This window comes from Adiantum capillus-veneris, chromosome 14 (genome assembly GCF_014529385.1).
Source record: "Adiantum capillus-veneris isolate H3 chromosome 14, ASM1452938v2, whole genome shotgun sequence".
NCBI lineage: Eukaryota > Viridiplantae > Streptophyta > Polypodiopsida > Polypodiales > Pteridaceae > Adiantum > Adiantum capillus-veneris.
Genome location: NC_140944.1, coordinates 122,523,214 through 122,547,406, shown reverse-complemented (window position 1 = coordinate 122,547,406; position 24,193 = coordinate 122,523,214). Strand labels below are relative to the sequence as shown.

General features: G+C 44.4%; 1 protein-coding gene across 5 annotated transcripts in view; it reads left to right on the top strand.

Annotated features, from left to right (window-relative positions):
* The first annotated feature begins 2,373 nt into the window (after window positions 1–2,373).
* The window catches only part of LOC147443060 (Nuclear transport factor 2 (NTF2) family protein), a 107,539-nt gene continuing 85,719 nt past the window's right edge, over window positions 2,374–24,193 (top strand). The window contains exons 1-2 of one of the 5 annotated variants that reach the window (XM_086528987.1): window positions 2,374–2,510; window positions 2,587–2,664. In XM_086528987.1, coding sequence (XP_086385113.1) covers window positions 2,465–2,510; window positions 2,587–2,664 — 124 coding nt within the window. In that variant the 5' untranslated portion in view covers window positions 2,374–2,464. Of the gene's footprint in view, window positions 2,669–24,193 lie in introns of all 5 variants that reach the window. The other 4 variants (XM_086528989.1, XM_086528986.1, XM_086528988.1 and 1 more) reach the window with 4 other exon arrangements.

Below are 24,193 nucleotides of genomic sequence, written 5' to 3'. Positions count from 1 at the left end.
GTCGGGATCTCTTCCAATTGAAGTTATGGGCATGGAAAGGGTTGTGGAGTACATGATAAAGATGCGTCAAAACCCCTCACATCGACTTCCTACAATTTCATGGGAAGCAAGCAAAAAAGTTCAAAAGACGCATAAAAGCAAGATCTTGAGCACGGGATGGATGCAAGACATAAAGAAGTGGTTTGGGAGATGGGATGCATTACACTTGCTACATGATGCCTCAATTGACTCGCAAGTGAATGAAGCTTTTCTACAACGCCAATGTATTACGACTTGGGAGGAATCGGGTGGGTCACGCTTCATACATTACACCACCCATATTGCCCCTAACTACAAAACCATGTTCTTCACTGAAAGGGGAAACCCTACTCACACTTACATGCTTGAGCCTATCCCCTTGTCAGCAACACACACTATCGTAGCCATTCGGCTTAGCTCCCACTCCCTTTGAAGTGAGATATGGCGTTAGGGCAATGGAGAATAGTCAAATCGATTGTGCACATTATGCTCACTGCAAGTTCAAGAGTCTGAGTAGCACACATTACTAGAGTGCTTAGCTTTTGGTCACATCCGAACTTGCTTCCCTCACATTTTCAACCATGACTTAGACCTACACACTTTCCTCTCCCAACCACAATGTGGGCTTTCCATCGTGACTCTCATCACCATGATTTTGGAGCATCAAGAGTCACTCATCAGTCACACACATACTACATCATTTCATCCCATAGGTCATATTTGACCTCCGAGGACGATAATAAAATCGATCTATCTATCTGTGTGTGTGTGTGTGTGTGAATTTCCTAATAGACACATACACATACAAGGCTAACTAGGACTCATGACATGTTACCACTTCTTTCATTGCACATGAACTGCATGTTCTCTATGGCTCTTTATTGACCTTTATGGTGAAAATATGAGCATTATTTATATTCCAATGCCCTTTAATGCAAATATATGTAGCTACTATTAAAAGGCTCAAATCTAGCTATTATGTATTCTATAGTCCCACAAAACCAAATTGTTTCTTCTTGGCATCTTTGAAATGAAAGGAAACGAAATGTGTCGAAATGACAAAATGACAAGACACACAGAAAGTTTTTTGTTACTGTGGGACTTGGTAATCCAAAATAGCAGGGTGGTTAATTTGGTAATCCAAAAATAGTAGGTGGTTGAAGTGGTGATCCAAAACTAGTAGCAAGTGGCCACATTGGCACCTCATGTATGGCAATTTGACACACAGGTGGACACACTAATAGCACATGCCTAGAAAGTGGACACACAAGCAATGCATGCATGGAAAGTGGACACACAAGTGTGCATGCATGGAAAGTGGACCCATACATACTCCAAGAATAACAAATACCACGTGACCCACACACATGCAATCTTTGCATGGAAAGTGGACACATAGGTACTCCAAGAATAACAGATACCAGCTGACCACACACATGTAGTCTTTGTATGGAAAGTATAGACAAGTGGTACAAATATCTCAACTTGGTACACATCTGTTTACACAGCTAAAGAAGCCAATTATGGAGGTCTTTTGGTCACTTTCTGGGTGCCATCTCTCTCTCAAAACACATTGCATTAGTGCCGAATTTAAATATAATAAAGAAATGTCATCACAAGCGTCTATTTAGGGTCCCTACTTCACCACTTAGTTCATCAAAAGTAATGGAATGGTCGATAGTGTCCCTTAACCTTGATCCCCCCAATTTACAGATGGCTCACGATCGCCATTAACCACCATGGGGGGCTATGCATTACCATTTTCAGATGGCCGTCAACCCAAAACTTGGCCCTCTGATTGAAATAGCGGGCAAGACATAAAAAACAATGGTTAGATACTTCGAGAAAATGAAAAGGAAGTTTATTGATTAATCAATGACAAAGGTGCCATGTTCGGGCAGCCACATGCCTCCATCCAAAAGTTATTAGAAGTGGTGATGACATGACAACTAGTAGGGATCCACATAAGCTATACATGTGGATGTGTGTAAATTGCATAGAGCAAAGGCTATGTGGAGTGAATTTGTGGGCCCTAGCGCAACAATAGTGTGTAGAGTCTCTAGTTTAAAATCAACGAATGATGACCAAAATACCCCTCCGTAATTCTCCAAAATATTATTGATATTTAAAAGATACCCAAAATCTTTGTGAACCAATCTTAAATGGAAGCTCTAATTTTCAAATAGTTTATCCACTTTTCTTGTAGAGGACTATCCTAAGTACCTTGGACAAAAATTTCTCACCAATGAGCTCACAAAAAGCGCATATCTGTTTACAAGCAATAAATTATTTAATGTCATGAGCCCAAAGTACCATCAATTGGGAAGAAGTAATCGTTGTTTCGTAGTATTTTAGGAATTTTTGAAAAGTATTTTTCGGATTTCAAAAACTTAAGGGCAAGTCGTGGGAGGGTTGCCACTAGCGCGAGCAGAAGAAATTCCCAACCATGCCTTCGAGTGCCTACTATGACATTCCTTGCTACGTATTTCCAGGTTAGGAGCATGTGGTCTCGCCATGTCTAGTTTGAACTACCTTCCCAACAGCAGTTGGATATGCTCTTTGAAGCAGGTGGGCATTTCCCGCCTAAGATGGAGATGCATGGCACGCTATGTGTCAAAGGAGGAGGGTTTTCAGGGCAGAGAATTGGTGGGTGAGTTGCTTTTGCAAATTTTTGGTGTTCTTTCGGGTAATGAGATTTCTCGTTTGCAGTTTACCAAAGGACCCCCAAAGACTCTCTCGTGTACTTGTGTGCATTGAATAGTGGACGTCCTTACATTATGTCCTCTTGAGTGGAGCATGCTGTTCATTTTTGTGCACATCATTGTCAGACTCACTGTGATCTTTTAGACTTATGCTAACCAAACCAGTTTCTTGTGAGTAATGTTGGATTGTGGTCGGCCCAACATTCCTCCTTCTCAGTGGAGCATGTAGAATGTAATGTGCACTTTGTGGTTTGTTCCCTATCTTAGATAAGCCTTTATACCTACAGGTGGAAACCAAGCAACAAAAATACCATACTACTCTCATAACCTAACTGAAACAGAGACAGCAATACTTTCAGACAAAACATTCCTGCTTTGAAGATTGCAACAAACTATGGCCTGTTTATTATTATGGATTTTAAGAAAATGTGCACCTCACATGAAGAAGTGGTCATGGACAAGTTGTAATCTACAATGTAGAGGTCATGTAGTGAGCTTCCAATTGGCAAGTTTAGTAGGAGGTCTATTCATGAACCTAGAGATAGCATCTTTTGTAGATATTTGCCAAGCCAATATCAACCCAATTGTGTAGCAGTTTGATTTGAATAAATGATTCTCCTTGCCTGGTTCGACACCAACCTTTAGACGCAGAGAAAGCTATCGCGATGCTCATACTTTTGACTAAGAGGATGCAGATCTCATGTTAAACAGGTTTGAAAGAGCCACATTGCTTTGAGAAATAAGTTCAAAGTGCACGTGATCCATGTTCATTTCGTGGAGATTACAACATATCACTCTCATGTATGAGATACAATTTTAATGTATTGGAATCCATGCAAATGCTCCTTTGCCCGACTAAAGAGAGATCAAGTGGCCACAATGCATGCGTCCGCACATACCCTGTTGCTGCAGACTGGATGTCAGATAACATCCACATTGTTCACACTGAACAATCAGATGCAAACAATCCATCTAGTTATCTTACCCGATCCAGAACTCTCGATGCACTATAATCATGATTCAATCAGCTCATCCAAACGGAATTGTTGATGCACTAGAGTCTAGGATCATTATCTAGCCATGTTATCCAAACAGAATTCTTGATGCACTAGAAGCGGCTAGAGTTACATCTTTCTGTACTGTGGTGGCTCTGGTACCTCCCATGAGTAGATTAGGGAATGAGGACTGTTTTGCCTTTGGCCATTTGTAACTTGATTGAATGACACAGTATTAGCTTGTAGAGTACGAACTGTTCAGAGCGTAATACGAAGTTCGTACCTGAGGTAGGCATACCTTCTTGGCGGTGACAAGACACCTATTGTGCTCTAAATCTCTAGACTTATGACGAAAACTTAGTATTTTAATGCATGCATGTGTGTGTGTGTATGTGGTGTGGGTGTGGGTGAGCATTGGTACCCAGTTTCATACCCACTATTGGGCACTAACGACGTTAGTGGGGATGTTGTAGTATTTAGTCAATACTATGCATGATGGAGCTGATGATCATATTGACTTATGGATGACTACCATGAGTCTATACCTTGCACTTTCTTTTAAAGTGAATCTGGGCTTATCTTGGATTCATCTAGGTACATATCATAGTAGCCATGGAGTTCCGAAACGTTTTGCTAGTTTGTGAAATGTTCGTATGCAATGAGTTTCAAAAGTTATGAAACACTACAATCGAAATTTCGTTAAAATCTCTTGAGTATCAGGCCATAAATATGTATGCTTAGAGCTTACACTAATAACTTATGAACACTCGAGTCTTTACAATGCGTATGCAAAGGACTGATGCAATGGGACTATGCCGATGACGACGACGGTGGTGACTGAAATCTGGGATCTTCTAATTGTTGAATTTCGGGACTGTTTCGGTGGCTGAAAATGACTGTTTTGGCTGCGTTTTTATGGCTGAAAATGGGGGAGCATCTGCAACCAACTTGGGGGCTGACCTGCTTCTGTGTCTAGGCTGAAAATCTGCGTTTTCTCACTGCTGAATTTGCTGATCAAAAACGCTGGGGCTGCTGATCCAAAACGCTGAATGTTTGCAGATCTGCTAGCGTTAGTACCTGGCTGAAAACGCTGGAAAATCTCAGCTTGTCTGGCGTTAGCAAAACTCTAATGGCTGATCTGGGTCATGAAGTCAAACGCTAATGGTGCGGTTGAGGCTAAGGGGAAGACGCTAGGCAATGGTCTTGATGGAAGGGGAGAAAAACGCCAGGTAATGGGTGGTATGGCGATGGGGGGTCATGAGAGGGGGGTATTGCTGAGAAGTTGCCTGTTGAGCGGGAAGCTCCTGCTGCCTCTTCTGCGAGAAAGTGCTAACTTGGGTTTGCTTATATATTAACTTAGCAAAATTGCCCTACCTACTTTTGTTGGAAAGTCACTTAAAAATAATAAGTGAAAATCCCAATAAATAGGAAAACAAGCAAATTGAACTGGAAAATTCCCCTAACTGATGCTAATGGATTCTGATGGGAATTCCGATGATCATGCTGCGTGCAACCGGAGGATATGCATCTATGCTAAGTGACTGGACATGCACGGTCTACGAATAGACTCACAAAAGTGCCAGATCACTGCTAATCTAACTTGATCGGACTGACTGAACACTGCTGTGGTGTAGCTTGTCCACGGACACATAGGGTTGGGATGTGTCACGTGACACTTATGAGCACTCAAGTCTTAAATCAACAAAGTAGATTAAGAGATCCAAAAAGTTACTTTGAAGTAGAAAACTTCAATCAAATTAACAATGGACAAGACCAAGTGACTTCCACATTAGTAGAAAGCATTCGCGTATGAAACATTCATTTCGAAATGTTTGAAACGTTTTATAAGTTTCGGTGATTGGAGAAGTGGCAACTATGGTACATATGTGTTGTGTCCACCTGGTAGGCCCGCATCAGGCGGGACCCCCGCTCCTAGGATTTCTTGGAGCGAGAGTTTCTATTTATTTGCAGTTTTCTATGCTAGCATATTGATGGGGTGTCCAACTATCTGTAAGGGCAGTGTTGTAGGGTAGTGAGTAGGGCAATGTAATAGACTTGGACACTCCAAGCCAAAGATCTAATGCAACACACGTGAGAGAAACTGAAATAACTTAATAAAATTGAGAGAGACGACATGGCACAACAGAGTTCTACGCCCAGATGCAGTGGCCCCAAAGACTGGTGTCCCTCTTCTCTATTTCTTTATTATTATGCTTCAATAAGTACAATGTCCGAGGATCCTCTCCTTTGTAGTGCTCGCAAGCAAATCTGTCAAAAGAGGAGGCCCTGACACACTAATATAAAGGCCCTTGGCTTGACTCAAAAGTAGTTACATGAAAAGCACTGGTCCCTAAAAGCTCCAAATCCCAAAACGAGGCACTGCTAGCAGCTTCCGTAAAACGTGGGCGTCCGTGTAGTGCCACGTCAGCAGTCATCAAAATATGCGGCCTATCGTACAACGTTGCAAGGTCAGCATTCCCTTCGTAAATTAGGGTCCGCGCTTTATTTCTATAAGTTTTAGACCCTTCGGCTTGGGTCCATAAGTTGGAACAACTTATTAAATTTTAAACTTCCTTCTCTTGGGCCACTCGGCTAAGTTCGGTAAGTTGGTTAAAACTTCTTCTGATTCAGCCTGTGATGTTCAAGCCCTCTTTTGTCCGGGTTTAGTCCTTTAGGCCATGCCACGTCATCACTTTGTGACATACCCCTCTTGAAAGAATTGTAATTGCCCTTGATTATGCTTGCAAAACAGACATAGGACAAAAACAAGTTCAACAGACATCGACTCTAAGTACCGACATACTAGACCACATATGTCTAGCACTTGCACAAAGACGACAGTCACTAAACATTCACATCACATTCACATCACTATTTCCGTCGAGATCTTAGATGAGAATCATGATGATTGTAACTTATTTATCAATCACATCCAGACCACCGTGATCTTTCCATGAATGTCTTGATCTACTAAATCTTGTTACTATCATATCCACATCACCCCTTAGGTGAATTAGACAAAATGCTGCATTCATTTTGCCTTTCAAACATGCACTCAAGCATGAGAGAGTACATGTAATAGATTCATTTTAGGAATCCCATTTTAAAGTACTTCTTTATGTAAAGTCATACTGTCAGCTCGTCAGTATCCTTGAAATCTCAAAAGAAATCAATGACTTTATTTTATCGAGGTAACCTGTGACAAAGGAGCGGAGTAACTTCCCTCTTGTGTAGTCTGCACCGCTCTAAATTCAACCTGTTGATTCATCGATAACTCTTGGAATAGTCGATGCTAAACCAAAAGCATCAAGGTAAAACTCTAATATGTGCTAGGTTCTAAGGTGCAGCGGATATGAATGTTGAACTTAGCTCAAGATGAGTGCTCTGAACTTTGCTCAAGGTTTCTTTTACTTACGGAAGGGAGAGCCTTCCGTTCCTTTAGTGAGAGAGTGCAAATGATCACAAACAAAGTGGTAAACACTGTGAATGAAGGTGCTGAGACTGAGAGATAGAGAGAGAAGAGTACGACACCAGAATTGTCAAACCCTCCTCCGAAGGCCCCACTCTCTATGGCGAATACAACACCAGAATGTTGTCAAACCCCCTCCGAAGGCCCCACTCTCTATGGCGAGAGCGGTCTACTATTGATTGCACAAATCTCTACAATGCAATGGACTTGCCGATGATGTCGACGACGATGAGGACGACGACGGGACGGGCTGAAATCTGAAAACGCTAATGGCTGAAATCTGTAAATCTTTATCTACTGAATTTTGACTCTATGTCGTGACGACGGGGATGTGACGACGACATGCTGAAAACGCAGATGCTAAAATCTGCGTTTTCCGGGCTGAATCTGCAAACTCCGGTGGATCTGACCGTGCGGCGAGGATCTGCTGTGCAGGAAGGTGAGATCTGCGAGGTTTGGGACTTGCGGTACAGTTGCTAACTGCTGAAACTTAAAACGCTAATGCATATGCTGAAGCCGTCGTGGGGAATCTGCAAAACGCTAGGTTTGCTACATGATCCAAAAACGCTAGGGCTGAATCTGTCTTGCTGTCGCCAGGGAATCTGCAAGTGCAAAAACGCTGGCTGATTTGTAATGCTGAAAACACTGGGCTTTGTCTTGGCTGAAAACGCTAGGTTTTGTCGCCGGGGGGATCTTGCTGAGAAGGTGCATTGTTGGATGTCTGGTCTTTGCTGCCTCTTCTGCGAGAAAGTGCTAGCGCTAGCTTTTCTTACATACATGATTGTCAAAATTGCCCTACCCAGTTTGTCACAAAACGGGGAACTTGGGTTCTTGTGGGAACCTGGGTTCTTGTGGATCACGAGGAACTTGGGTTCTTGAGGGTCTTGAGGTTCTTGGGGGTCTTGAGGGTCTTGGGTTCTTGGGTTCTTGAGCCCTTGAGTTCTTGAGTTCTTCTTTAGCTTGCAATCTGTGTTAGAAAATGATCTTCTCTTACCCGAGCTCTCCTCTTTCCTGCGGACGCACCCCTTGGCGGCCTTGCGCTCACACCAAGGTTGCTTTTTCCCACCTCACGTCGATTGGCCGGCCACAATTGCACGGTCCGCTCTCAATGAGTGAAAAGAGAAACAAGGGGAGGCTGGACAACCCTTCTTTCTTGGGTTTCCTGTCACTCTTCAAAAACACGATTAGGAATCGACACGCCCAAGAGGACTTGGGTTATGTGCGACCGCAACAAGCAAAAAAAATTCTTGTGGTTCTTTCCTTGAGTGATAGAAAACACTGCCAAAGCTCTGATACCAATGTAAGGTGCAGCGGATGTGAATGTTGAACTTTGCTCAAGATGAGTGCTCCGAACTGTGCTCAAGGTTTCTTTTACTTACGGAAGGGAGAGCCTTCCGTTCCTTTAGTGAGAGAGTGCAAATGATCACAAACAAGTGGTAAACGTTGTGAATGAAGGTGCTGAGACTGAGAGATAGAGAGAGAAGAATACGACACCAAAATGTTGTCAAACCCTCCTCGGAAGGCCCCACTCGCTGTAGATGCTAAAATCTGCGTTTTTTGGGCTGAATCTGCAAACTTCGGTGGATGTGACTGTGCGGCAAGGATCTGCTGCGGGAAGGTGAGATCTGCGAGGTTTGGGACTTGCGGTACAGTTGCTAACTGTTGAAAACTGAAAACGCTAATGCATATGCTGAAGCCGTCGTGGGGAATTTGCAAAACGCTAGGTTTGCTACATGATCCAAAAACGCTAGGGCTGAATCTGTCTTGGTGTTGCCAGGGAATGTGCAAGTGCAAAAACGCTGGCATCTGCAATGCTGAAAATGCTGGGCTATGTCTTGGCTGAAAACGCTAGGTTTTGTCGCCGGGGGGGGGGATCTTGCTGAGAAGGTGCACTGCTGGATGTCTGGTCCTGTTGCCTCTTCTGCCAGAAAGTGCTAGCGCTAGCTTTTCTTATATACATGATTGTCAAAATTGCCCTACCCAGTTTCCCAACAAAAGTCACTTACAAATAATAAGTGAAAATTGGCTAAAATAGGAAAAATAGGTCTATGCACTGTAAAAATGCTCCTGATGGGTTCTGATGGTAATCTGATGGCCATGCTGTGTACAACCAGAGGATATGCATCTACTCTATGTGTCTGGACATGCACGATTTGCGAACAGACTCACAAGAGTGTCAGAACACTTCCTAAGCTAACTGAACTGAACCCTAGTCATGAAGTAGCTTGTCCACGTACACACAAGGTTAGATTTGCACGTGACATTCTCTTCTTTTCAAAGTGAGGAACTGGTGTTGAACTGTATGGCGTCGAGGGAGATCGCCATCAGTGCCTGCAATCTTGGAAAGGACTCTTCGCCGGCCCACTCAGATGCGTGGGTCATGCGATACTTGAACTTCATAAAGGTATGCAACGCTTGCTTCTCTAGGCCGTGCCGAAAGCAACACAAAGTCATCTATGGCTCTTTTAATGCTTCAACTTCGTCTATAGTCTTGCGTCTTGTCACAAGACGGGCACCATGTGCCAATAGAAAAGAACAGACCGAATAGACTTTTAGCATGTCAATAACAACTGAACTGAGAGTGAAAGACAACACGCGACACGGAGTGGCGGAATTCCACCCCAAAGAGTATTGGCCCCAACCCTTGGCGCCCCTTTCGGTATTTCTTTATATTGCATCAACACAGTACAAGCCGATACTCCAGACTTTGCACCTTCTCCAAGAAGCATGCCAGAGAATGAGCCCTAACCTCATATTTAAAGGCCCTAGGCCCCAAAAGCAGTTTACAGTGAAAAGCCTTTAAACTCAAAGCATCTAGTCCAAAAGCAAAGCCAAAAAGCTGCCAGCGCAAATCACAGAAATTCGTACAGCCTGTACATCATTAACCAGTGCAAAACGCGAAAATGATACAGCCTGCCACATCATCATGCCAACGTAATTCTCAGAAATCTGCCACGTCATCAGTTTTTGCGTGTACGCGGGTTTTGATTTATTTTAACCCTTTGTCACTTGGGGCCCCATCTAACGGGGTCCCTATAAGTTGGTAGGACTTCTTCTTCTGTTACTTGTTCTTCTTAGGGTTTAGGGCCCTCGGTCGGCCTCTACAAGTTGGCTCCATTCTTTAGGCTTTGACACGTTAGTAGTTTGTGACATCTCCCCTTCTTGAAAGAGAGTAATCGTCCACGATTACAGCATATCTGCAAAACAACTCAAGTTAGCTCAAAAATTTCCGAGGGTCATTCCGAGGGACAATCAATTTGCTCTTTTTATTAAGGAGTTAGCTTCTCCTTTCTGCTCTTTTGATCAAGGAGTTAGCTTCTCCTTTCGGCTGTTTTGATCAAGGAGTTAGCTTCTCCTCTCGGTTGTTTTGATCAAGGAGTTAGCTTCTCCTTTCTGCTCTTTTGATCGAGGAGTTAGCTTCTCCTTTCGTCCAGATCGAAACTCTTGATACTCCGGCGTAGTAAAATTAGCCATCACACCCATACCGTAATGATCTTCCACGGGTGTCTTGATGCACTAAAAAATTACATAGTTAGGCAATCTCATCCAATTAGGAATATTCAGTAAGTGGCACATCACAATGCAACACAAATGCTCACATATGCATGTTACAAGACATAGAAACATAAAGCCGCCGATGAACACTCCCCCCGCAAATAACCATCTAGGTCTGGGCCATGAGCTGTTCAACGACTCCCGCATCACTCCTCCCGCAAATAACCTAAAAAGGTCCGGGCCATGAGATATAGAGGCCTTTTACAACCAAACGCCTCCTAGACCGCAGCCTGCGTCGTTTGGAGGTGCTGAGAGTAACCACTGCTCAGACTTCTTAATACTCTCCTCGTAAATAACCATGCAGGTCCGGGCCATGAGTAACAACAACAATACTCCCCTCGTAAATAACCACAAGGGTCCGGGCCATGAGTAAAAACAACACTTTTCAATCATTCAATACTCCCTCCGCAAATAACCACAAGGGTCCGGGCCATGAGTATGAACAAGCATTCTCAGACATCTTTTCTCACTACTCCACCCGGGAGTAAAATCACCAATCATTGAAACCAGTATTAAAACCAGAGTCAAACAATTCAAATCGGCACCAAGACAGGTTCAAAACAGATACCATCCATTTCCAACAAATTTCAAACAAAGCTTCAAACAATACTTTCTCAAACAAAGTTCAAAAGTATCTAACTAGAGAACAACTAGAGAGTTCATTCAGGGTTTTGTTCGGACAACCGAACTTTGAGGACGACTGGCTTGCCCTTTTGCATCACGGTAATGGTTCGGTTTCGAACTTGGAGAGTCGCATCATTCTTGTCATGCCAAGGCATGCCTAATAGAACATCACAATTGCCCAACTTCATAATGTGGAAATCGGCTTTTCCATGATAATCTTGGATAGTCACTGGAAGATCACCAATGAGTGGTACCACTCTCTGAGTTTGCCCTGTGGCTAGCTCAGCTTCAATTTCTCCACCCTCTACATCATAATCAAAGTCCATCTGCTTCAAGAATTGTGGATGGATGAAGTTTCTGTAGCTCTTGGGTCAAAGAAAATTAAGGCTTTCAAACCGTTGACTTTGCCATATGCTCGACACAATTCATTTGTACTTTCAAGGCGTATGCCATAGATGTCAGGTACTAATCCAATGGCCGGTTTAGCTGGTTTGGCTGGAGATGGTCTTCGGTTTCTTTCGACCGTCGATGCGGGAGTCGGCTCCGCAGGTATGTCAGTGCGTTGAGGACAACTAAAATAGTTATGTCCTATTTGAAAGCATCCAAAACATCGGCCTTCTTGTAGTAAGGTGTCTCGCTGTTGAGGTGTCAAATGAGGCCTTTGTGGTTGACTTTCACGAGACTTTCGAGAATTTGTTCGTTGTTGCAGTTGTGGTTAGTGGCCGGAGATTCTTTTGTGGTAAACTCTAGCTTTCCCTTCATCAGTTTGTAGCCGACTGCGGCATGGTCCATAAGTTCTTGCATGGTGGAGACTTGCTTGGATAGACAATATTCCTGCAATGGTGATGGTAGTCCAATGGTGTATCGCTCGCATTGGGCCTCCAAGGGAACATATCTAAAGAAAGACACGGGAACGTACACGTCGATAAAGCTTTGGTTATATTCGTCCATGGTTTCAGTGGCAAGCATTTTCAAGATGCCCCACTCTGCCAAAATCTGTACTTCAAACATAGAAGTCATGTAACTACGTGCAAAAACTGTCTTGAAAGCTTGCCAGATCCTTAGAGCATGCGGTTGTGTCGTGATCGAACTCCACCATTTCATAGCATTATCTTTAAGAAATCCCGTTGCTCGAGAAATCTTGGATTCTTCTGTATGGTTTCCCAAAGCATAGATGTTGTCGAATTGTTGTAGAAACTGCAATGCTTTCTTGCGATCTTTCACCCCAGAAAAAGTGAAAAATTTAACTGTCGTGCCGCCATCTTTGAAATCTTTGGGTTGGTTAGGCGCATATCTCGGGTATGGATAATAAGGGTATCCATATGGGCTCCAACCATTGTGGCTTGGTGGCGGTGGTGGTGGTGGAGGTAGGGGCAATGGCGGTGGCAAAGGCGGTTGCATTGGGTCGGGGTCAGATGGCTGCACCATATTCCTGAAAACTCCCTCAATCGGAAAAGACGGTTGAGAAGGTTGCCCATTGGAAGCTCTCGTATTTTTGATGCCGGAGGAGGAGGTACCACCTGGGGCATCAAAGGGGCTAACATGTAGTTCAAAAATTGTTGAAAACTTTGCAGCATCGGAAGATTTTGTTGAGGATGCCGCGAAAGAATGTCGTGGAGTTTGTTGAGCAAAAACTGCAAATATTCTGTTGAATCCATGAATTCCAAGTCTTGGGTTCTTTATGGCTTATGCCCTGTAAAACACAGTGATGGAGACGGGAGCGCGTCCGATGTGCGATGAAGTAAGGGTGGGAGTGGCTAATAAGTCCGGGTAACATGTAGTTCAAAAATTGTTGAAAACTTTGCAGCATCGGAAGATTCTGTTGAGGATGCCGCGAAAGAATGTCGTGGAGTTCGTTGGCAGAAACTGCAAATATTCTGTTGAATCCATGAATTTCAAGTCTTGGGTTCTTTATGGCTTATGCCCTGTAAGACACAGTGATGAAGACGGGAGCACGTCCGATGCGCGATGAAGTAAGGGTAGGAGTGGCTAATAAGTCCGGGTTGTACGGCGAAGATACCTGGATACCTCGAATCAAATTCCAATAGCTCTGTCTGCTCTTTTGTAGGACCGGTATGCTTTCAGAAAAGCACACGCCTGATGCTCTGATATCACTGTCACAAGACGGGCACCACGTGCCAATAGAAAAGAACATACCGATTAGACTTTTAGCACTTCAATAACAACTGAATTGAGAGAGAGACGACATGCGACACGGAGTGGCGGAATTTCACCCCAGAGAGAATTGGCCCCAAACCTTGGCACCCCCTTCGGTATTTCTTTATATTGCATCAGCACAGTACAAGCCGATACTCCAGACTTTGCACCTTCTCTAAGAAGTATGCCAGAGAATGAGTCCTAATCTCATATTTAAAGGCCCTAGGCTCCAAAAGCAGTTTACAGTGAAAAGCCTTTAAACTCAAAAAGCATCTGGTCCAAAAGCAAAGCCAAAAAGCTGCCAGCGTAAATCACGGAAATCCGTATAGCCTGCCACGTCATCAGCCAACGCAAAACGCGGAAATCCGTACGGCTTGCCACGTCATCGTGCCGACGCAATTTTCGAAAATCTGCCACGTCATCAGTTGTTGCTTGTGTGCGGGTCCTGCTTTATTTCAATCCTTTGTCACTTGGGGCCCCATCGAACGGGGTCCCTATAAGTTGGTAGGACTTCTTCTTCTGTTACTTGTTCTTCTTAGAATTTAGGCCCCTCGGCCGGCCTCTGCAAGTTGGCTCCATTCTTTAGGCTTTGACTCGTCAGCAGTTTGTGACACGTCTACCTTCTTCAAGAATCTTCGAGGATGAAAATTCCTGAAACCACTTCCAACACAAAAACATGAACATACCCATTCCATGTAAAGTGATTGGAAAAATTCTAGTCTTCTCTAAAGAGTGTGTATGCAATGTAGATGAACATATAGACAGAGTGCCAATTCGTTCACCAAACACACACAAACAATGGAATCGAAACTTGTCTTTCTGACCTAAATCAATCAACTGTGGCAAATCACAATGGAAATGCCGATGCTTAATGCTCAATCCTTCTTGTGCTCTTTCGGATACTGTGTCATGCCAAGGAAGCGACATGGAATGTGAATTTCTTGACTGCAAACATGTCAGCTTTTCATGAGTAATCCGCATACATCCGTGCTCATTCATGAGTGAATCGTGTTCATCGTACCATATATCATGACTATGAAAAGGGATCACATAAGGACGGTGACTAAAGTAGGAAAGCCTCACGAATGAAACACTCGAACAATGCGTGCTGACTAATCATTCGAACACAGAATACTTCGTCTCGGGGTTCTTTGGACCTCGACTCGAGAGCCAAGATCGGTTCTTCGTGATTGATCAAATCTTCTTGTGGGGTTCTGGGGACCTTGACTCAAGCTAGAAAAAGCATCAACTAAACCATCATCCTTGTGAACAATCACATCTTTTTCCTGCAAATCATCGTGCTTGTGAGTAATCACATCTTGATTATGCAAATCATCATGCTCGTGAATAATCACATCTTGATCATGCAAATGCTTGTCAGTATCATCCAAATCATGTGTCATCATTATCATCCAATTCATCATACTTATCATTATCATTCAAATCATCATGCTTATCATAATCATGGAAATCTTGAGTGTCATGCTTTGGAAAAGAAGAGACTGAGAGAGTCTCATTCTTTTCAATCTTCGCCTGCACATTAGAGAGATGAAGAATGAACAACTTGCTCGCAATCCAATTCTGTTTTTCTTTCTGCGGCAGCCAAGCGTAGTTGCTCGAGCTCACGCTCCATGACTGCCATTCTTTCTTTGTATTTACGCTCTACGGCTGCCATTCTTTCTGTTTGTTCTGCCTTTCTTTCTGCTTTTCTTGCTTGGCGTTCTAACTTCCTGTCCATCATCATCTTGTCGAAAGCCTCCATAGGAGTTAGTGCAATCCTTGGCGTAGATGGGGAAGAGGGAGGGTCAGAAAAACCTCCTGGTGGGGAAAACTCTACTTTGGCACTCCCATGCTCACCACCTCCATGCGATGTATCCATTCCGCCTCGGGTGATGACCATCCACTGAAGTCTTGGGTTCTTAAGTTCACAAGGAACTTGCGTTCTTGTGGTTCTTGGGTTCTTGAGGGTCTTGAGGTTCTTGGGGGTCTTGATGGTCTTGGGTTCTTGGGTTCTCGAGTCCTTGAGTTCTTGAGTTCTTCTTTAGCTTGCAATCTGTGTTAGAAAATGATCTTCTCTTACCCGAGCTCTTCTCTTTCCCGCGGGCGCACCCCTTGGCGGCCTTGCGCTCACACCAAGGTTGCTTTTTCCCACCTCACGTCGATTGGCCGGCCGCTAAGTGCATGGTCTGCTCTCAATGAGTAAAAAGAGAAATAAGGGGAGGCTAGACAAGCCCTTCTCTCTTGGGTTTCTTGTTACTCACGTTTAGGAATCGACATGCCCAAGAGGACTTGGGTTACGTGCGACCGCAACAAGCAAAAAAAATTCTTGTGGTTCTTTCCTTCAGTGATACAAAACACTGCCAAAGCTCTGATACCAATGTAAGGTGCAGTGGATGTGAATGTTGAACTTTGCTCAAGATGAGTGCTCCGAACTTTGCTCAAGGTTCCTTTTACTTAGGGAAGGGAGAGCCTTCCGTTCCTTTAGTGAGAGAGTGCAAATGATCACAAACAAAAGTGGTAAACACTGTGAATGAAGGTGCTGAGACTGAGAGATAGAGAGAGAAGAATATGACACCAGAATGTTGTCAAACCCTCCTCGGAAGTCACCACTTGCTATGGCGAATACAACACCAGAATGTTGTCAAACCCTCCTCCGAAGGCCCCTCTCTCTATGGCGAGAGCGGTCTAGTATTGATTGCACAAATCTCTACAATGCAATGGACTTGCGGAAGCTCTTGTGACAAACTGCTGACGTGTGAAAGCCTAAAGCATGGAGCCAATTTATAGATGCCGGCCGAGGGGCCTAAACCCTAAGAAGAGCAAGTAACAGAAGAAGTCCTACCAACTTATGGGGACCCCGTCCGATGGGGCCCCGAGTGACATAAAGGATTAAAATAAAGCAGGACCCGCACACGCAAAAACTGATGATGTGGCAGATTTCCGAAATTTGTATTGGCATGATGACGTGGCAAGCTGTACGGATTTTTGCGTTTTGCGCTGGTTGATGACGTGGCATACTGTACGGATTTCTGTAAATTATGCTGGCAGCTTTTGGCTTTGCTTTTGGACCAGATGCTTTTGAGTTTTGAAGGCTTTTCGTTGTAAGTTCTTTTCAGGCCAAGGGCCTTTAAATATGAGGTTAGGGTTCATTCTCTGGCATGCTTCCTGGAGAAGGTGCAAAGTCTGGAGTACCGGCTTGCACTGTGTTGATGCAATATAAAGAAATACCGAAAGGGGCGCTAAGGTTTGGGGCCAATACTCTCTGGGGTGGAATTCCACCACTTTGTGTCGCGTGTCGTCTCTCTCTCTCTCTCTCTCTCAGTTCAATTGTTAATGAAGTGCTAAAAGTCTGTTCAGTCTGTTCTTTTCTAATGGCACGTGGTGCCTGTCTTGTGACAGTGGTATCAAAGCATCAGGCGTTTGCTTTTCTAAAAGCATACCGGTCCTACAAAAGAACAGACTGAGCTATTGGATTGGAATTTTATTCGAGGTATCTTCGCCCTCCAACCCGGACCTATTAGCCACTCCCACCCTTACTTCATCGCGCATCGGGCACGCTCCCGTCTTCATCGCTGTGTCTTATAGGGCATAAGCCATAAAGAATCCAAGACTTGGAATTCATGGATTCAGCAGAATATTTGCAGTTTCTGCTCAACGAGCTTCACTACATTCTTTCGCGGCATCCTCAGCAGAATTTAGCGATGTTGCAAAGTTTTCAACAATTTTTGAGCTACATGTTACCCCCTCTGATGTCCCAGGTGGTACCTCCTCCTCCTGCACCAGAAAGTACGATAGCTTCCAACCGACAACCTTCTCAGCCATCTGTTCCAATCGGGGGAGTCTTCAGGAATATGGTGCAGCCATCTGACCTTGATCCAGTGCAACCGCCTTTGCCACCGCCATTGCCCTCACCTCCACCACCACCGCCACTAGGCTACAATGTTTGGAGCCCATATGGATACCCTTATTATCCATACCCGGGACGTGCGCCTAACCAACCCAAAGATTTCAAAGATGGTGGCACGACAGTCAAATTGTTCACTTTTTCCGGGGTGAAAGATCACAAGAAAGCATTGCAGTTTCTACAGCAGTTCGACAACATCTATGCTTTGGGGAACTATACACAAGAATCCAAGATTTCTCAAGCAGCGGGATTTCTTAAAGATAATGCTATGCAATGGTGGAGTTCAATTGCGACACAACCGCATGCTCCAAGGACCTGGCAAGCTTTCAAGACAGTTTTTGCACGTAGTTACATGACTTCGATGTTTGAAGTCCGGATTTTGTCAGAGTGGGGCAACTTGAAAATGCTTGCCACGGAAACCATGGACGACTATAACCAAAGGTTTCTCGACGTGTACCTTCCGGTGTCCTTCTTTAAGTTCATTCCCTTGGAGGACCAGTGCGAGCGTTACACCATTGGACTACCATCACCATTGTAGGAATATTGTCTCTCCAAGCAAGTCTCTACCATGCAAGAGCTTATGGACCATGCCGTGGTTGGCTACAAGCTCATGAAAGGAAAGCTGGAGTTTACCAAAGAAGAACCTCCGGCCACTAACCAGAACTCCCGGCAACAACGAACAAATTCTTGGGAATCCCGTGAAAACCAACCTCAACGGCCTCGTCTGACACAATGTCAACGAGACGCCTTGTTACAAGAAGGCCAATGCTTCGAATGTTTCCAAACAGGGCATACGTTCAATACATGTCCTGAGCGAGCCTCGACGTCCTCAGTGCAACTGTCTGCTCCCACGACAGTCAGATCCCCGGGGCCACCTCCGGCCAAGAAGGCTAGACCTCCTATTGGACTAGTACCCGATATTTATGGTATACACCTTGAGAGTTTTAATGAATTATGCAGAGCTTATGGAAAAGTCAATGGCTTGAAAGCCCTTATTTTCTTTGACCCCGGAGCTATGGAGAACTTCATCCATCCAGAATTCTTGAAGCAGATACACTTTGATTATGATGCAGAGGGTGGAGAAATTGAAGCTGAGCTAGCCACGGGGCAAACTCAGAAAGTGGTACCACTCATTGGTGCACTTCCAGTGACTATACAAGATTATCATGGAAAAGCCGATTTCCACATTATGAAGTTGGGCAATTGCGACGTTCTCTTGGGCATGCCCTGGCACGACAAGAATGATGCAACTCTCCAGGTCCGGAACCGAACCATCATCATGATGCAAAAGGGCAAGCCCGTTGTCCTCAAAGTTCGGTTGTCCGAACAAAACCCTGAATGACCTCTCTAGTTGTTTTCTAGTTAGATACTTTTGAACATTGTTTGAGAAAGTATTGTTTGAAATTTGTTTGAAATGGATGCTATCTGTTTTAAACCTGTCTTGGTGCCGATTTGCATTGTTTGACTTTGGTTTTAAATACCGGTTTCAATGATTGGTGATTTTACTCCCGGGTGAAGAAGTGAGAAATATTATTTTGGTATTGTTTGAAAACCTCGGAACGACGCAGGCCGATTCCTGGGGAGCGTTTGGTTGTATGCTAGAAACCTCCGAACGACGCAGGCCGATGCCTGGGGAGCGTTTGGTTGTATGCTTGAACCTCGAAGCGACGTAGACTGCGGTCTTGGGAGCGTTTGGTTGTATAGTCCTCTGAGCTCATGGCCCGGACCTTTTTAGGTTATTTGCGAGGGCAATGACGAGGTAGTTGTTGAGTAGCTTCATACCGCAGACCGTTTGTCTCGGGGGAGTGCTCAACGTTGTTTGTTGTGTCTTGTAACATGCATATGTAAGCATTTGTGTTGCATTGTGATGTGCCAACTACTGAATATTCCTGATTGGATGAAATTGCCTGGGTATGTAATTTTAGTGCATCAAGACACTCGTGGAAGATCAGTACGGTCTGGGTGTGATGGCTAATTTTACTACGCTGAAATATCAAGAGTTCCGATCTGGACGAAAGGAGAAGCTAACTCCTTGATCAAAAGAGCAGAAAGGAGAAGCTAACTCCTTAACAAAAAAAGAGCAAACTGATTGTCCCTCAGAATGTCCCTCGGAATGACCCTTGGAAATTTTTGAGCTAACTTGAGTTGTTTTGCAGATATGCTGTAATCGCGGACGATTACTCTCTTTCAAAAAGGGGAGATTGCCACAAACTGTTGACGTGTCAAAGCCTGAAGAATGAAGCCAACTTACAGATGCCGGCCGAGGGGCCTAAACCCTAAGTAGAGCAAGTAACAGAAGAAGTCCTACCAACTTATGGGGACCCCGTCCGATTGGGCCCCAAGTGACATAAAGGATTAGAATAAAGCAAGACCCGCACGCAAGCAAAAAGTGATGACGTGGCAGATTCGGAAAATTGCGTTGGCATGATGACGTGGCAAGCTGTACGGATTTCCGCGTTTTTCGCTCGTTGATGACGTGGTAGACTGTATGGATTTCGGTAAATTACACTGGCAGCTTTTGGCTTTGCTTTTGGACCAGATGCTTTTGAGTTTTGAAGGCTCTTCATTGTAAGTGCTTTTCAGGCCAAGGGCCTTTAAATATGAGGTCACGGCTCATTCTCTGGCATGCTTCCTGGAGAAGGTGCAGTGTCTGGAGTAGCGGCTCGTACTGTATTGATGCAATATAAAAAAATACCGAAAGGGGCGCCAAGGTATGGGGCCAATACTCTCTGGGGTGGAATTCCGCCACTCCGTGTCGCGTGTCGTCTCTCTCTCTTTTTCAGCTCAATTGTTAATGGAGTGCTAAAAGTCTGTTCAGTCTGTTCTTTTCTATTGGCACGTGGTGCTCGTCTTGTGACAACTCTGATACCAATGTAAGGTGCAGCGGATGTGAATGTTGAACTTTGCTCAAGTTGAGTGCTCCGAACTTTGCTCAAGGTTCCTTTTACTTACGGAAGGGAGAGCCTTCCGTTCCTTTAGTGAGAGAGTGCAAATGATCACAAACAAAGTGGTAAACATTGTGAATGAAGGCGCTGAGACTGAGAGATAGAGAGAGAAGAATACGACATCAGAATGTTGTCAAACCCTCCTCGGAAGGCCCCACTCGCTATGGCGAATACGACACCAAAATGTTGTCAAACCCTCCTTGGAAGGCCCCACTCGCTATGGCGAATACAACACCAGAATGTTGTCAAACCCTCCTCCGAAGGCCCCTCTCTCTATGGCGAGAGCGGTCTAGTATTGATTGACAAATCTCTACAATGCAATGGACTTGCTGACGATGTCGACAACGATGAGGACGACGATGAGACGGGCTGAAATCTGAAAATGCTAATGGCTGAAATTTGCAAATCTTTATCTGCTGAATTCTGACTCTATGTCAGTGACGACGACGACGTGACGACGACATGCTGAAAACGCAGATGCTAAAATCTGCGTTTTCTGGGCTGAATCTGCAAACTTCGGTGGATCTGACTGTGCGGCAAGGATCTGCTGCGGGAAGGTGAGATCTGCGAGGTTTGGGACTTGCGGTACGGTTGCTAACTGCTGAAAACTGAAAACGCTAATGCATATGCTGAAGCCGTTGTGGGGAATTTGCAAAATGCTAGGTTTGCTGCATGATCCAAAAACGCTAGGGCTGAATCTGTCCTGCTGTCGCCAGGGAATCTGCAAGTGCAAAAACACTGGCTGATCTGCAATGCTGAAAATGTTGGGCTATGTCTTGGCTGAAAATGCTAGGTTTTGTTGCCGGGGGGGGATCTTGCTGAGAAGGTGCACTGCTGGATGTCTGGTCCCTGTTGCCTTTGCTGCCAGAAAGTGCTAGCGCTAGCTTTTCTTATATACATGATTGTCAAAATTGCCCTACCCAGTTTCCCAACAAAAGTCACTTAAAAGTAATAAGTGAAAATTGGCTAAAATAGGAAAAATAGGTCTATGCACTGTAAAAATGCTCCTGATGGGTTCTGATGGTAATCTGATGGCCATGCTGTGTACAACCATAGGATATGCATCTACTCTACGTGTCTGGACATGCACGATTTGCGAACATACTCACAAGAGTGTTAGAACACTTCCTAAGCTAACTGAACTGAACTGAACCCAACCCTACTCATGAAGTAGCATGTCCACGTACACATAGGGTTAGATGTGCACGTGACATTCCCTTCTTTTCAAAGTGGGATACTGATACTGAATTGTAAGGCGTCGAGGGAGATCGCTAACAGTGCTTGGAATCCTAGAAAGGACTCTTTGCCGGCCCACTCGGATGTGTGGGTCATGCGATACTTGAACTTCATAAAGGTATGCAATGCTTGCTTCTTTGGGCCGCGCCGATAGCAACACAAAGTCATCTGTGGCTCCTTCAATGCTTCAACTTCGTCTATAGTCATGCGTCTACCTTCTTCAAGAATCTCCGAGGATGAAAATTCCTGAAACCACTACCACTTCCAACACAGAAACATGAACATACCCATTCCATGTAAAGTGATTGGAAAAATTCTTCTAAAGACTGTGCATGCAATGTAGATGAACATATAGACGAAGTGCCAAATCGTTCATAAAAAAAACGCAAACAATGGAATCGAAACTTGGCTTTCTGATCTAAATCAATCAACTGTGGCAAATCACAATGGAAATGCCGTTTCTTCATGCTCACTTCTTCTTGTGCTCTTTCGGATACTGTGTCATGCCAAGGAAGAGACATGGATTGTGAATTCCTTGAGTGCAAACATGTCAGCTTTTCATGAGTAATCTGCATACATCCGTTCTCATTTATGAGTGAATCGTGTTCATCGTACCATATGTCATGCCTATGAAAAGGGATCACATAAGGACGGTGATTAAAATACAGGAAAGCATCACGAATGAAACACTTGAACAATGCGTGCTGACTAATCATTTGAACACATAATACTTCCTGTGGGGGTTCTTTGGACCTCGACTCGAGAGCCAAGATCGGTTCTTCGTGATTGATCAAATCTTCTTGTGGGGATTCTATGGACCTCGACTCGAGAGCTAAGATCGGTTTTTCATGATTGATCGAATCTGCAATGAGGCTAGCTTCACTAGAAAAAGCATCAACTAAACCATCATGCTTATGAACAATCACATCTTTTTCTTGCAAATCATCATGCTTGTGAGTAATCACATCTTGATCATGCAAATCATCATGCTCGTGAATAATCACATCTTGATCATGCAAATGCTTGTCAGTATCATCCAAATCGTGTGTGTCATCATTATCATCCAATTCATCATGCTTATTATTATCATTCAAATCATCATGCTTATCATAATCATGGAAATCTTGAGTGTCATGCTTTGGAAAAGAAGAGATTGAGAGAGTCTCATTCTTTTCAATCTTCGCTTGCACATTAGAAATGAGAGATGAAGAATGAACAAATTGCTCGCAATCCAATTCCGTTTTTCTTTCTGCAGCAGCCAAGCGTAGTTGCTCGAGCTCACGCTCTATCACTGCCATTCTTTCTTTGTATTTACGCTCTATGGCTGCCATTCTTTATGTGTGTTCTGCCTTTCTTTCTGCTTTTCTTGCTTCGCGTTCTAACTTCCTGTCCATCATCATCTTGTCGAAAGCCTCCATAGGAGTTAGTGCAATCCTTGGCGTAGATGGGGAAAGGGGAGGGTCATAGAAACCTCCTGGTGGGGAAAACTCTTCTTCGCCACTCCCATGCTCACCACCTCCATGCGAAGTATCCATTCCGCTTCGGCGGGTGATGACCATCCACTGAAGTCTTGGGTTCTTAAGTTCACGGGGAACTTGGGTTCTTGTGGTTCTTGGGTGCTTGAGGGTCTTGAGGTTCTTGGGGGTCTTGGGTTCTTGGGTTCTCGAGTCCTTGAGTTCTTGAGTTCTTCTTTAGCTTGCAATCTGTGTTAGAGAAGGATCTTTTCTTACCCGAGCTCTTCTCTTTCCCGCGGGCGCACCCCTTGGCGGCCTTGCGCTCACACCAAGGTCGCTTTTTTCCACCTCACGTCGATTGGCCGGCGTCCAAGTGCACGTTCCGCTCTCAATGAGTGAAAAGAGAAACAAGGGGTGGTTGGACAAGCCCTTCTTTCTTGGGATTCTTGTCACTCTTCAAAAACATGATTAGGAATCGACACGCCCAAGAGGACTTGGGTAGCAAAAAAAATTCTTGTGGTTCTTTCCTTGAGTGATACTGAACATTGCCAAAGCTTTGATACCAATGTAAGGTGCGGCGGATGTGAATGTTGAATTTTGCTCAAGATGAGTGCTCCGAAGTGTGCTTAAGGTTCCTTTTACTTACGGAAGGGAGAGCCTTCCGTTCCTTTAGTGAGAGAGTGCAAATGATCACAAACAAAGTGGTAAACATTGTGAATGAAGGTGTTGAGACTGAGAGATAGAGAGAGAAGAATACGACATTAGAATGTTGTCAAACCCTTCTCGGAAGCCCCACTCTCTATGGCGAATACAACACCAGAATGTTGTCAAACCCTCCTCCGAAGGCCCCACTCTCTATGGCGAGAGCGGTCTACTATTGATTGCACAAATCTCTACAATGCAATGGACTTGCTGACGATGAGGACGACGACGAGATGGGCTGAAATCTGAAAACGCTAATGGCTGAAATCTGCAAATCTTTATCTGCTGACTTTTGACTCTATGTCGGTGACGACGGTGATGACGACGATGTGACGACGACATGCTGAAAATGCAGATGCTAAAATCTGCGTTTTTCGGGCTGAATCTGCAAACTTCGGTGGATCTGACCGTGCGGCGAGGATCTGCTGCGGG